Raw genomic sequence first — 15,259 nt, 5'->3', positions numbered from 1 at the left:
CCTAATGACAGGCAAGGCTTTCCATGCCATATGTTGTTAATGATGATTATTAACTTTAAATACAGGGTACAGATGAGATACATTTCAAAGTTATCATAGACCCTGTATAGCACAGTTGCTCATGGTAATGCTGTTTCTTTGACCAGTAGCATACTGCTGTAACGTGCTTATTTACAGAACAGAACTAACTTTAATATACAAAATTATAACATGTCTCTTAGTACAAATCAGGCATCATAACAAAATAAACCAATGAGGTGAACAGGCTAGATAGATCAAAGGTGAGAGGCAAAGAGAACGAATGAGAGAAGAGAAAGTGCATGTTGCTAGGGCAGGAAAAGGCAACCATGCATAGAGAATGAGAAGACAACAAAGGGAATGGGTTTGAAGGAGAGAGAGGAAAATAAGGTGTGGCAGTAGTGGAACTGAAAGACTGTGCTGTAAGAAGGTGAATGAAATGGGAACATGAGCTGGGAAATGAATATGCAAATGAAGAATGCAAATATATAAATGAATATGTAATAATGGATAAGGAAGAGAGAAGAAATTTACTAACTGAAATATAAAGACAAATTCAAACTCTTACACTGCAATGGTGAAACAAACATTCATCTCTGCTGATGAAAGCCAGAAAAGCATTTACTAAACTGTCCTTTACCAAAAGGTTTATTGATATCTGTCAGCTGGAGTCTTCTATCATACCGGGTTAATGTCATAAGCTCTCGCTCTCTTAAAACGAAACACCATCATCTGCCAGGGTTGTTCTCCTTTACTTGGAATCATCTTCTTAATCATCTGACTTATTACAGCCCTTCACCTTTTCTTGGGATAGAGTGCAGTCTGTTAAATCATTGACAGATCATAAAACACCTGGAACTAGTTCATGGGATGAGATGGGATATACTTGGTGCTACTGATAGAAAAGCTTTAGGCAATAAATCATCTGTTTAGAGCCATAAGGACGTTGATGCGTTTACTGAAGTGCTGAGGTAACGCCTCTCTGGCTATGAACAGAAAAAAATTATGTAAAGTTAAAGGGATCGGGTAACTTTGTCTCAGATTCTGAAACAAAATTCTGGATTTAGCTCATGATGCAATGATAATTATAAACCTTTAGGTCAGTCAGGAACCCCATGACTTTTACAAGCCGATCGCCTGTCTGATTATCAAGAAATTTATGATTGGAATTACAAATTTTGAAAACTGTTCGCCTGACGGTTTTCATAACACTACAGTCTATTGGAGAAAACGAGTATGGTAAAACCGGTCACTCAAAGATTTTTACTTTTTTGAGGCACTTCTTGATCATTTTGAAGCGCGATTTTTTTAGGGCTTCAATATTACACCATATATCACAGACACTGATAACACGTAGGGCCGTGTATCTCAGATTTAACATTGTTAAACGATCCCTTTAATTCCTTTTCTGCCCTCTGAGTATGATATTGTCTAATAAGTGTCAGAAGGACGTTATCACTTTGAATAAAGTTAATGCCTTGTGGCTCTTTGTTGACGATTTGTTCTCTTGATCGCTTTCTTGGAATATGGTTTTAACATCTTGAGAACATGTTTATTGCTCTATGCAGGGTCCATCACATGTACCTTCTTTGGAAGAGATCCGGATTGAACTTGTTACAGTCTGTATGCATGAGGCCTATGTTAAAACTTCCAAAATTTAGGGGGTCCAATCTTATTTTAAGCGCCCTTGTACTCCAGGTGCCTGTTAGTTTCGAGCCCTGCTATATGAATGGTGAAATCAGCTTCAAATTTGACCATATTCTTCTGTCTCTTTCACTGGCTGTGGATACTGTTACCATTGTAAAATTCAGAAATCTAAAGCATTGAAATTCATGAGTGAATATGACATTACTGATTATATGAATGTGCTACACCTTGCCAACATTAGATATCAATATTACACAATTTTTTGTGATTTTTAGTGCAGAAATCATTGTGAATTTTTAAATTGAACTGAAATTAGTACCCAAACATGTAACATTAATGAAGTAGTTACATTTACAATCTGATTGTCGATGGATTTTAGAATATCATGCAAATTTATGAGAAGTTTATAATGTGTATGTTGGATTTCTGGGGCTAAAACACACATTGCAGGGAGAGAACATGCATTATACATTACAGTATAGACGTGCATGGATATTGGATAACATGTAGAGAACGTGAGGCTGTGATGGTCGGCAAATTTGACAAGTGCGTTGGTTTTACAGGATGCTGTCTGACAAGGCAGTAGCAAGATGGTGTGGGATATAAATATAGCAACGTCAAGGTTACTCCACCTGTAGGTGATTTATCAGCATAGATGAGACATAGAGGGGGAGGAAGGAGAGAGGGAGAGAGAGAGAGAGAGAGAGAGAGAGAGAAAGAGAGAGGGAGGGAAGAAGAGGGAGAGGGAGAAAGAGGGGAGAAGGAGAGGGAGAAAGAATTATAATAATAGTAATAATAATATTTAGATATAGGCACATTTTCTGTATACGCATTCCCCTTTAAACTTTACAATTACGTTATTGACAGACTGAAGAGATGAGATTTTAGATATCTTTTTAATGTATTGAAAGAAAGCTGGTTGAAAGAGAGCAAAGAGATGGAGAGAAAATATATATATATATATATATATATATATATATACAAAGAGAGAGAGAGGGTCAGAGATGGAGAAAGGAAGAGAAAGAGAGGTGATAATTTATGAAAGCAAGAATTGGATAAATAAGAAGAGATTTTTTAAAAATCACAATGAAAAATCATTTTGCTTCTTAAAGGTTCAAATATATAACAGTACAATATGGATATGAGTTTCATGTTTGATGGTTCCTATTATAATGCGTATAGAGAAAGACAGGAATTCTTTATTTACCAACTTTGTATTAAAGTCTATTTTATACAGCAAAGTGACTCGGAAGGGCAGCTTTCAGGCTGTTTCTTTTTTTCTTAAAAAAAAATGATAAACTAGATTATTCACAGTAATATAGGGATTTTCACATATTAAGCATAACATTCATTTAATATATTTTTGTTTTGGTTTCTTGAAGAACAAAAAGCACAATAACTTAAAGAGGTTTGCGAAAAAAAGTTGTATCTTCTGATCGTATAGATATGTGAAAAATATGAAAACTAATCAAGACAGAATGAGTCTGGATTTGAGGCTAGAAAGCAATCTTCATAACATTCCTGTATTTCATTGAATCTAGCTCATCTTATTTCCTTCTAAAACCTTGAGATTCAAATCTAGATTTCTTCAATCAGTTTGTGGGTGCAGGCAAGGGAAGAGTAAAAGTCCACTTCATAGAATTCCTAATTGGTCAGCGTACTCATTTTTTCCGCTTGTTTGTGGGGTGACCGGGAAAATGATGGATATTTTGAGGCTGAAATTTGTTACTGTTTATGTGTGAGAAGGAATGTTCCCTTGCAGAGTTGTTTACAAATAAGGTGCATAAATGGCCCAGTTTTTTTCAATTCTTTTCAAGGAGATAAGAAGAGTTATTATTTCCTTTCTCTTTCTCTCTCTCCTGCTACTAGGAGGAAAGTATTGCTCTAAGGCAGGCAGTTGGTTTCAAATGTCCTCACGAAACAATGGTCCCCAGATCAATCAAACACTCTCCCCTTTCACTCCCAAAACTCTCATTTTAGTTCCTTCTTTCTTTCCATTTCTGACATTTCACACATTATTCATCTCTGTGTCATCCTTCTGTTTCTTCTCCTCTGTTTTTTTCTTCTCTCCAGCTCCTTCCGTACCCCTCCGTACCCCTCCTCCCCCTCCGTACCCCCTCCATCCCTATTCCGGCCTCCATCCCTCCCCTCCTCTCTTCCTCCCCTCCTCTCTTTCTCCCCTCCTCTCTTCCTCCCCTCCTCTCTTCCTCCCCTCCTCTCTTCCTCCCCTCCTCTCTTCCTATCTCCTCTATTATTTTTTTAATCAGCGGAATTGCTGAAACTTGTCACCATGTTTACATTTTTCTGTGTACATGTTTCAGTGCAAATCAAATCAAGGAGAGAGATTGAACAAAATATGATTCGAGGATGTCAAATAATCAGGTCAAAAATGTTTTGATTAAATTACTCATAATGGACTGTTTTCAATTTTTCTAAACTCTGGGCCCTTCCTTCATTGCTTCCTGGATTCTGAAGGTGATAGTACTTCCAGTGCAAACTATCAGGATCACAAGCTTCATTTCGTCTTCTTGTCTGACGATGAAAGTGAGCGTGCGGGCGATAAAGGGCAGGAAGCGATAACGCTCTCAAGTGCTCCCTGCTTTGCTGATAGCAGAGAGGAGAGAATTTCCTCAATCTGAAAATGTATTACAGTTTAGTTCTGCTGCCTAGGTCATCTACGTTCATAGCTAGGCTTCAATCCATACCACAAAATCAGCTGGAAAGATGTGCTGCAGCTACACCATAAAGAGTTGTAGAATTATTTGAAGGATTGTTATTACCATAGTTCATGTTTTTATAGTAGAATGCCACATTCAGCAAATGTATTCAAATTAGTCATAGAGTTAAATGATTTACTAATCTTTTCTTGAAATGTAGAATTTCTACTAACCTATCTCATAATTAGGCACATATTGACGCAAATCATGAGCAAAACTGTCCTACAGCTTTAGGGATGACCTTTTGTATATCTCAGATCCATCTATTTTTCCTGCATTTATTTCTCATTTTGATTACACTATGTTCCAATAATGACTCAAACTCAGGCTACACATGTACAAACTTACACATCTGATATATTATATGTCATCTCCATAAAGTGTTGGAACACAATTGGGTAAAATTGTGCAATTCCTTTACTAGTGCTAAATAGATATATTTCTGTATCTTTCAATTTGGAAAGTAATCTACGTCTCTGCATATGAAATTGGGAAATGTGCATTCATCCACTTTAACTATGGAAAGAATATTATTACAAAATTTAGTGGTTTTTGACCAAAACCAAGTTCAATTTGTCCCACCCTACCACTAATACCACAAGGAAAGTACAATGATTGGTTGTCCTGAGAGTGGGTCTGAGATGGAAGACTGGTTCTCATTTCTCATCTGTAAGCATTCACTGGAGCCAACAGTAGAGATATCAACGCATTAAGGCGAGATATGGCTGATCTCTTGACTCCTGGCCTGCCAAAGATTGACAGAGAATATTTGGGATAGCGACTGACGATAATGGATGGGTATTGAACATATGACACAATTGGTCATATTTCTTGAATGAAGAATATGAAACAGCTCTGTGTTGCAAGAAATCTTTCGCAACCTTTACCGTTGTGTGTACAGATGGAATGTAGAGGCCTTATGTAGGCCTGTGAAAGAATAGAAACATGTAAAATATTGAGATAAAATCACATCTATTTAATACTGTGTGATAGGAGATTAGGCTGAGAAAGAGAGAGAGAAAAAAAAACAGAGACAGAGAGAAACAGAGAAAGGGACAGAGAGACAGAGATAGAAACAGAGAGAGACATATTTTCTTTCAACACATCAAACATCAGTATTTTTGACTTTTTGACTTTGTGAAATATAAAGGTTTTTACAATAGTAAACTATTTGATTCTTATTCAAAACACAAGATAATACCTTTAAGAATTAAATAATGAGTAATAGATCATCAATAATTTCTTTATACTCAAATGCACAAATATGATTTGTCCAGATGTTATTAAATAGCAGATGCAAGAAATAAAGTTCTCATTCATTCCTTATATATTTAACAATTTTGTATCATACTTCTGTTTTCTCATGCAGGATATCAAGCCACACATTTTGTCTGCTTTCTTGGAAACAGAGAGATTCTACGTCCAGTCTTTGGATTTCCTTGTGAAGGTAAGTCTCAGCTTAAAAACTATTCTTTGGGGCAAAAATCCTCCCCTTTTTGTTTGTGAGACAGTAAATGATTGACAAAAATGTTCCTTGCTGAGAAAAGAAATCATGGGACATTTATATCAAAAGATGGTTGTATAGAATGAAAATCTATCAATACATACATTATTTAGGCACTAAAAACCTTCTGGAGATAATGAAGACCACACATCAAATGAGACTATACAACAAAAGACTCTATTAAATTGACCATCATATCCAGAATGACCTTATGAATGTGGAATTGTGGAATAACGAACGATTTTAGCCCAGATTCCCTCCCATTATCAATACCTCCTTTCTTTCTGGAAGGACAGAATTTGAAGGACTTATACAGTGTGATTGAGGGAGAGAAAAAAGGAGAGAGAGAGGGAGAGAGAGAGAGAGAGAGAGAGAGAGAGAGAGAGAGAGAGAGTCGGAAAAAGGTTACTATTTAATACGTGAGGGAGGTGTTTTCAACCCTAGCTTCGTGTATGCATGTGAAGTAGACCTTTGCAACATAAAATGTCAACATAGACTCAAAGTTACGAGATGTGTGGCTCTGGTTTAACTTAAAGGCTCCGAGGTAGACCTATATTTTTTGTTAAAAGGTGAAATTATGATGTGTAGAACGTTGTGTGTGATATCTTTACTTGTGAAAGGGGCACATCAAGTGTTAGAACCAGAAAGGCATTAGCTGTGTATTGTGGAAGTAGAGAGTTAACACCCTTTTGGCTTTCAGCTGATGTCATTTCTTGAGATTCAGAAGGGAGGTTATTCTAGATGTTACATCCTTCTGACTATCAGCAGATATCTGTTGAAAGTCAAAAGGGCATTGAATATATGTCAAGAGATATGACTTATTGCCCTTCGTGCTCTCAGCAGACAATACAAATGTTTTTCACTTCCTAACATAATAGAAAACAGGTGACTGCTGCTAGGCACTTTGAATTTATAGAAACATTAAACAATATGTGAGGAAAAGTGTTTGCTTTTGTTAAGTGTGGCTTAAAGGTGAAGTCGTTGATTTAGAATCTCACAAAAATAACATTCCTTATAGCTAAGTATGCATGTTGCTCAGGAAATGTTATAATTTGACCTTTTGTTTTGATAACAGAACTTGTGATAATGCTGTGGGAAATAACAATGCTCTCTTCATGCTGCGAATGTCTTTGGGTCAATCAGGAAATGTGGTATCTGGTTTTCACAACTATGATGGAAAGCTGATTCTTTTAGAGGTTACCATTTTGAATCCAATATTTCTTTGCCTTTTTTTTGGGGGGGGGGGGGATTTTTTAAAAATAAAATCCTCGCATCAGGTATTTGATGTTAGAGCTGTAAGTGATTCTGTGTCACACTATACCTTTAACTTTCCATCATGGTACATAAATATGACACAGATAGAACATGCCTAAAACATTAGTAGACCAGACCACCCAGCCTGCCAGCTTTCCTTTCAAAGCGCCACATTAACCACTGTCATTTTGTCATTTGTAACACCTTTTTGTATTAGAAAGATAACATTATGTGTGGCAATTTAGCACCAAAAGTGTTCTTGTTTGCCCTGCTAGTACTGCTGTCTGGTACCATTAACACTTATTTAAGTTAAAAGAGTTGTTTTTCTGTGGGCTTTTTTCTTTGCCCTTTTCCTCCTTGTTCTTTGTTATATTTTCCTCTTTTTCAGAAAAGTTCTTCATATTCATTTGTGAGATTTTACATGATTTTACATTGCATACATTATCTAGGGCCTACGTCTTAGAAGTAAGAATAAGTTTTTGTAAGAATTTTGTACTGTTATTTTTTTTTTTTTAGATTTATTTGTTTTAAGCGGGGGGGGGGGGGGGGGGGGGGTTCTGAAATGAGAAAGAACATTCATACATTGATTTCAATCATGTCAACACAATTTATTTTACTTTGTACTCATATTCTTAATTTGTTAATGATAATTTAACATACAGTTAAAACATTCAGTGATTATAATGATTTGCTGGAAATTAGAATTTAGTTGCCATGAAAATATTGTACACGGTCTTAAGCCTGTTGCTAGGGGGAACTCAACACCAAGAATAGAATTAACCGCAATTCAGAGAAACAAACATCTTAGTGTTGATAACCAAGCATTAGTGCCTCAGAATACCCTTGTTTACAACGTGGAAAAGGGAAAATAGCATCAGAGGGTAAGCACAAAGCGTTGACTCCCAGGAGCCTAGCAAGCAATTTGTGAAGTTATCCATTGAGGTTCCAGCGTAGCAGAAACCATACAACATCTGCTGCGGAGGAAGAGGGACGTAATAAGATTTTCCAGTAAAGAGGATCAAGATATGTTAAACACATGCTTTCCAGAGAAGTGTTCTATTTGGCCATTCAGACTAGAGAACTATTCTGCAAAACTTGTGTAAAGAAACATTGTCGTATAAAGAATTGTTGTATAGTGAAACGGGTGTACAGACTAGATAACAACATCATATAAAAAATGTTTAAAGAAAATGGTCTTAGATGAGGTCAGTTGACTAGACAGCTGGCCAATCATGAGTGCACGCTCATGTCAAGCCCCGCCTTTGATAAGCCCCGTCCCATGATAAGCAAGCCCCGCCCAATTGTATGATTTTTGTAAGATGATGATGATCAGTCTAGAACGGGTCCTTGATTATTTGTCAAGTTTTTGTGTGTAATGATGCTCAAACATGCATTACAGTAAACAACATTTCGTTATATGCTGTTCAGACTTGGAGAAAAGCAATTACTTACGGTATAAATATACAATTCTCGTTTAGCGATCGGTAAATTTTAGTAGTCTGAAAGGGGGGGGTACACTCAATTTGTGTGTTGACTGATAAGCACCAGAAGGGTTTATAAATGCTCTGTAAATTGATGTGAGCCAACACCCTTCTGGCTTTCATAGCACATTTATGCATCATGTATTTCTTCATTGTCACTTCATCTCTTTCTCTCTCTTTCTCTCTCTTTCTCTCTCTTTCTCTCTCTTTCTCTCTCTGTCTCTCTCTTTCTCTCTCTCTCTCATTGTCATTATCGTTTTCATTTCGTCCATTCTATTCCAATTTATTCTTTGCCCGTCACTTTTGCTCTAGTGGACAAGCTCTTATTCGAATTTCTCCTCCATTTAATCTAATTATGTGCGAAACTGATCTACCCATACATCTGTTGATTTTGTGTGACATTCTAAGTAGAAAGTGTGGCCATGGGAGTCATGGTGAATTGGATTTGGATGTGTATGTCTGTATGAACATAGGGTATTAGAGAATGGATGGTTTTCATTTGACTTATCCAACTATATTATTATATGAAGAGGAAAACATATTTTAGGCCAAATAAAAACAAAACAAACATGTTTAGCATCCTATTTTTTCGAAAAGTAGGAAGGAGGAGGCCCTTTTTTTTTTTTTTTCCTTTCAAAATGGCCGCTCAAAATGGCCCCTCGGTACATTTTCACTGACAGTCGGGCTATTTTTCAAGATGCCCGCCAACATTTTTTTTCTCATTTTTTTAAAATCAGAAATAGATTCATTTTAGCAGTGTTTTTCATGTTTTTTTTCTTTAAAAAAAAAAAAAAATCAAAAAAATAGGAGGCGGCCCCCCAAAAGGAAGCTGGCGGGGACGCTAAACATGTATATTATTTTAAGTGGCCTTACATATTGTTTGTATTTTCTGTATAGCCTTCATAAAAACTGGATATTTATCTCTGCTCTAAAATGATGATTGACATTTGGAAATATGTGATTGACCTTAAAGATATATCTGAAGTAGAGATATTAGTGAAATCTCGCACAAACATCCATCGGAAATTTAAAAAAAATGCATTTCATTATTGAAGTATGCTTACCGATAGATTTATTAATGTAAATTTATTCTTTTGTCCTAGCCCCCTATTCTTGATTCCTACAATTTTTGTCATGAACATAAGGTCGTGATGAACATAAGGTTGTGATGCACATTTGCTTTATTTCTCTGTCAATTGTCGGTCATTACATTTTAGGGTTGGACAATCATATCCTGTAAGGAATGGTTGACAAGACCTTTTTTTTTTTAAATCCTCTACAAACAGTATTCACTTCTAAAAACATAAAAATAAATTTAAAAAAGAAGATTAAAAAACAAAAACAAAAACAAGATCACTAATTCAGGCATCAACTGACACATTATACAATAATCCATTCTAATTCACTCAATGCTGTGAGTATTTTTCCAATTTCCATAGCTGTTTTGATATATGAATATCCCTCCACACTACTGGAGTATTCTCTTGTTTTTGGCACCCCCCTGGTAGATTGCTTGTGGATAGGGTTAGATCAGCAGGAGGCAAGAGGGCCGGAGCTAGATGAAATGAATTCTGGACCCGGCACTCTTTAGCCTCCAGCAAGGTATTATACTAGATTGTCTTTCAAAAGAGATAAGTTTCAAGTACAATAAAGCCCTGCCCGAAGGCCCCGGCATGAATAAATTGTTTTGCAGTGCACATCGGAGGCTAGGGCCGTAATGGAAGATAGAGATGTCCTAAACGACCGTGGGTTGATGGCATGCTGAGTGGAGTTTTACCTGTCAACTTCTTTCATTTACCAAAATATTTGTAAACACTGTACAGGGGCAAGTGTTTAAAAAATATATAACATCAGTAGTCCATGAAAATACGGTATACAAAATTATGTGATCTGCCGTGAGTCCTTTTTAAAATATATGATTTCTTCAATTGACAGAAGAAATAACTGAGATGGTTTGTGACAAAGTAAGCAAATGTGGCAGGGTTCAGTAGGAAAACAAATCTTCTATATGACTGTAAAACACTTCTGTCGGTAGGTGTTCTTCTAGTCACATGTATCTCTCAAATTCCATGTGTTGTCATTGTCTCCTGGATGCCACATGCCCATATTTTATTCCTCCCCAAATAGAACACTTCCCCTGTCTTTCTAAACTTGGACCAATGTCAAGCCAATGTCATTCTCTTACCACTTATGATTATTGTAGATGTACAATATATTGACTAATTCATAGCATAATAAAAACATAACACAGTTGAAGTGTGTTACTGGGAAACATTCTGTCTAGTATGCGTATAGGATTTCTGTGTCTTCGGTCTGTACCTCCCCCCCCCCCCTTCCGCAAATCTTTGAAGAAAAACACTACCATATTGACCAAAATTCTCCAGTCAATATAAATTACCTTTGAATGTCCATCTGATACCCCTGTCTTATTGAATTCCATCTAGTCATATTTCCTCCATCTCAAAATAGAACATCAGCCCTGCATCCTCACCTCACGTCAAGGTCAATTCATTCTTGACCAGTGGTATTGACCAAAACACAATTCAATCATGTTCTCATTACATCATTGAAGCATGCAACCATAAAACATTCTGTGAAATGTGGGCCGACATATTCATATTTTGAGCTTACGAAAGAGCATACCCCTTAAGAAAAACACTACCATATTGACCAAAATACTATTATCTCCAGTGGATACCAGTGTCTCATTGCATCCATGTACTCATATATCATGCGTCCAAGAATAGAATCTTGCCCTGCTTTCTCAGCTCAGACCAAGGTGACACTGGTCATGTATGACACCAGCAGCAATTCAAATTGAGGAGCTTGTACGTATTATGTAACTGTTAAACATAGAGGTATACTATATTTGATATCCCTGTAATCTTACATGAACGATAAAACACTACCCTACTTCGATTGGCTGAAGTATCTCTAATAGGTAGTCTAGTATAATGGGTAGGTTGTATGACAACTATAACTTGCGGGAAGGCGTAAGCATGCTAACTTGACCTTGCTCATGAAAAAAAAAATGACAGTGTAATAGTGTTGCCATAGCAACTGGCTCACCAAGGGAAAATTTACAAGAACAAAAAAAAAGGTGCTTAAGTGTGAAGGTACATGCGTTGCCCTACTGGAGAGCTTTTCTGCTTTGCTCTTAACCCAGTGACAACTGAATTAATTGATTCCCATGGGCTTAATACAGCGTCAAGCTGATTCAAGATGCAAAGGGTTAACTGGATGAGAGCTTGCTTGACTTAAGTAGGAATTGGAACATTGCTTCCCCTTCCCTATCTTCAATATTTACATATATAGTCTAACCACTTACAAGCAGGCAACCAACCTATGCACATATATAATTTCCTTGTCTTTCTCACTTTTCCCCTTTAAAAAAAAAAATATTAGATGGTAGTCTGCAGGCACAAACTCTAGGTGGACACTTTACCATCTCCTAGAGCCTTGAGCAGAGCCTAGCTTTGCCAATATCTGGGTGTGTCTGGAAGTTAAAGTACAGAGCCTATTTATTTGCCCTAGTCTCACAGTGCAGACACATCAGAGTTGGTCGGGATGATACGTTTCCCGCAGTGGACAAGCGAAAGCACAGGCGCATAGTTTTCTCAACGACAAATTATTTGACTGACATAGACAATATTACTCCTACTAAACAGACTGGCGTAAATAGTCATCTTTGACTGAATGCGCCACCGATACAAACAACAACAACAACAGTGCAGACACTGTCATGCGCAGCTACTGACAAGTGTTTGTGCCTGCAAACTAATCAAATGGGGTCATTCAATGCACCCCTCCCTTATCACTGGTGTAACCAAGGAGATTGGAGGAGCTCCAATCTCCAATATTGGTGTAACTTATCCAGGCTCACTGTCCACCCACACCCCCCATTTATTACCTCCTTCTCAAAATAGAACATGGCTTCTGACCCCAGACCAAGGTCAACCTGGTCGTTTCTGACCACAAGGTATAACCCTAGAAGCTCTGACCTCATATAAGGACACTCACTCACTAGTCTTAATGCCCAGACTCTATCTTGACTCTTAGACACAACAAAGCCATGCAGTCTTGAGCCTGGACTAACTCTGCCAGTCTCTGGTTGTGTCCGTAGCAGTTATCTACAAGGCCTTTGGAGTGCAGTAGACCATGCAGTCTGCATAGTCTTAGAGTTGAGACACTATTAGACTTTATGATTGACAAGGTCTGTGTCTGCAAGCTACTCACTCACTGGCTACCCCCCCTCTCTCTCTCTCTCTCTCTCTCTCTCTCCCCCCTTTCTCTCTCTCTCTCTCTCTCTCTCTCTCCCCTTTCTCTCTCTCTCTCTTTCTCTTTCTCTCTCTTTCTCTTTCTCTCTTTCTGTATTTCTCTCTCTCTCCCAAGCCTAGGATTCTTTTGTTGACACCTTGGGAGAGAAAAATATGGAAGACTTAGGTTACCACAATCTGGAATCTGAAGTAGGAGGAAAACCTCAAAAATCACTTTCTTTATCAGATAAATCTATTGAGGAAAACAGGGAAAGGTACATTGCACTCTTCAAATCTTCAGAAATATAGTCATCTTGCCGAGTGGAATGCATGGATCTTCAGGATCAGGATCTTCATGAGTTCGGAATGTTGATAGTAGAGATGGGACTTTTGAGAAATACCTCATGTTTTCTCTTGCTGTTTTCTAAAATCAATGATTGATATTAAAGATAAACTCCAGTACTGGTAAAAAAAAAAAAAAATTCTCACAGAATCAAATGAAACTTACACTGAATGTTCAAGATTACAAATAAATGACATGTGCCAAACAATTTTGGAAGAAAATGTATACTGGCTGAGTAATGAACATAGAAAGACAAGGAAATCAAGGTAGTACTAGCCCCGACACCATGTGTGTTGTCCCATATATAGCTTTCTATGTGAGTGCTTGTTACTTTACCAAGACTCGGTCAAATTTATTATGATTTTGATGACTCCAGAACCTTGCAGTGCACACCAATACTTACATGCTACATTATCAACTGTTTCTGATCCTTTCCACACCTTTTCTTTCACAATGCAATCGCATTACCAGTACTAAAGTTTATCTTTAATTTTGTGCAAAAGAAATTATTTATTCTGTAAATTTTACTTTAAAAATCTTGTTGAAGATATTTATGTCATTTATTATTATTTAAAAGGAGTGTGAAATTTCATATTAGATGCAACACTAATGAGCTTTGGGGAAATAATATAATGGTTGTCATTGGCTGGAGCAAAGACTGCAGGTATGGGGTATTATGTAAAATGAAATTAGAGCCTATAGAACAGAAACTAGTCTATTTAAAGTCCAAGTATATGATAAGATGATGAATTCCATATTCTAGGAATATACGATTCACAGTATTTCTCCTGCTGTTACACTGACCTAAAGAAAGACTTTCGTAGGTCACGACCATCTTTCCTGGACATCTAATGATCTTCTATCACCAAGGGTTGTTTGCATCTTGGATAACCCTGGACGTGGTTGCAGAACATTGGATGTGACAGGCTGGGTATTTGGTGGTAACTTCTTCAGTTTGTTTCAATAATTTGCCAAATGCAGGGCTAGTCTTCAAACACAGACTTTTTGGGGGTATTCATTTGGTATTCATTGCATTTTTTTATTGGAAAATATACTTGAATTTCCTGGTTTTTAAGTTTAAACCAATTTGGGAATCCATGACAAAGTGCATGGATAAAGATCATTTAAAGATTGTGAGAAAGATCATGAACAACCACCCTCTAAAACTGAAAGAAACAAAGAAAACCAAGAGATCAAAACCAAACAACTCTAAACATTGGAAAGCTGATTGAAAAGGAACATAAACAAAGAAAGACATATCCTTTGAGGGCTTGGAAAGATTTAGGATGAAGAATCGCTGATTTCTCTTCTTTCCCCGTTGCAAAAAGAGCAAACCAATGAAGTTATAGAAAGAAAAATAGGGGGTGAATGTACTCGTGAAATAAAACTTTAACTAAAGTAAAAACAACAGAGCAAAAAGCAAAGACAAAGTTGATCTTTCAAAGGTAGGTTGAAGAAGTGCTTTTTAAAGATGTCCACAGTCCTAGAAGCATGCAGAATGTAGAATTGATGAAGAAGACATTCAGCAGATGGATTTAAGAAATGTTGATTCAGTTGGAAGATCTTGAGCAAGACAGATCTGCTCTGGACTAGTGGACTTTCTTTTTCTCTACTTCAGTTTAGTTTGGTTTTGTTGTAAGAAGAGGAAGGACCTTGTTCACACAGGTAGATCCATTGGAGTCGATGACATATTTCTTTGTAGCCAGGTTTGTTTAAATCTGTTTGACCTGTTATTACTTTGTGCAAGTAATCTTATTACTTAAAATATATCCACAGTAAAAATTTTAAAAAAAAGTATGTTATATCCTGCATTCTTTAGCCTGGAGTTGTATGCCTTGTGACTATAAGATGCTTTGTCCATTTACAACATCAGATTTATCTGCTTCATTAAATCATTCTCCTCACATAGAAACTAAGGAGTAATGGTTTCTAAATAACATGCCATTCTGTAACATCTCCATGCTCACAATAACAAAACCGGCCGCAGTGAATACCTGAGATAATTTTTGATCGAGATACAAGTATATGATTGTTATACT

The 15,259-nt window shown here is 36.9% G+C and overlaps 1 protein-coding gene across 1 annotated transcript in view; it reads left to right on the top strand.

Annotated features, from left to right (window-relative positions):
- The first annotated feature begins 5,730 nt into the window (after nt 1–5,730).
- The window catches only part of LOC590980 (rho guanine nucleotide exchange factor 17), an 86,170-nt gene continuing 76,641 nt past the window's right edge, over nt 5,731–15,259 (top strand). Inside the window, exon 1 of the mRNA XM_030981232.1 lies at nt 5,731–5,829. Within this exon, the coding sequence (XP_030837092.1) occupies nt 5,746–5,829 (84 nt within the window). The 5' untranslated portion in view covers nt 5,731–5,745. The remainder of the gene's footprint in view (nt 5,830–15,259) is intronic.

Source organism: Strongylocentrotus purpuratus, unplaced genomic scaffold (assembly GCF_000002235.5).
Source record: "Strongylocentrotus purpuratus isolate Spur 01 unplaced genomic scaffold, Spur_5.0 spur5_scaffold_11, whole genome shotgun sequence".
In the NCBI taxonomy this organism is placed as follows: Eukaryota; Metazoa; Echinodermata; class Echinoidea; order Camarodonta; family Strongylocentrotidae; genus Strongylocentrotus; species Strongylocentrotus purpuratus.
This window is presented reverse-complemented; position numbering and strand designations above follow the sequence as displayed.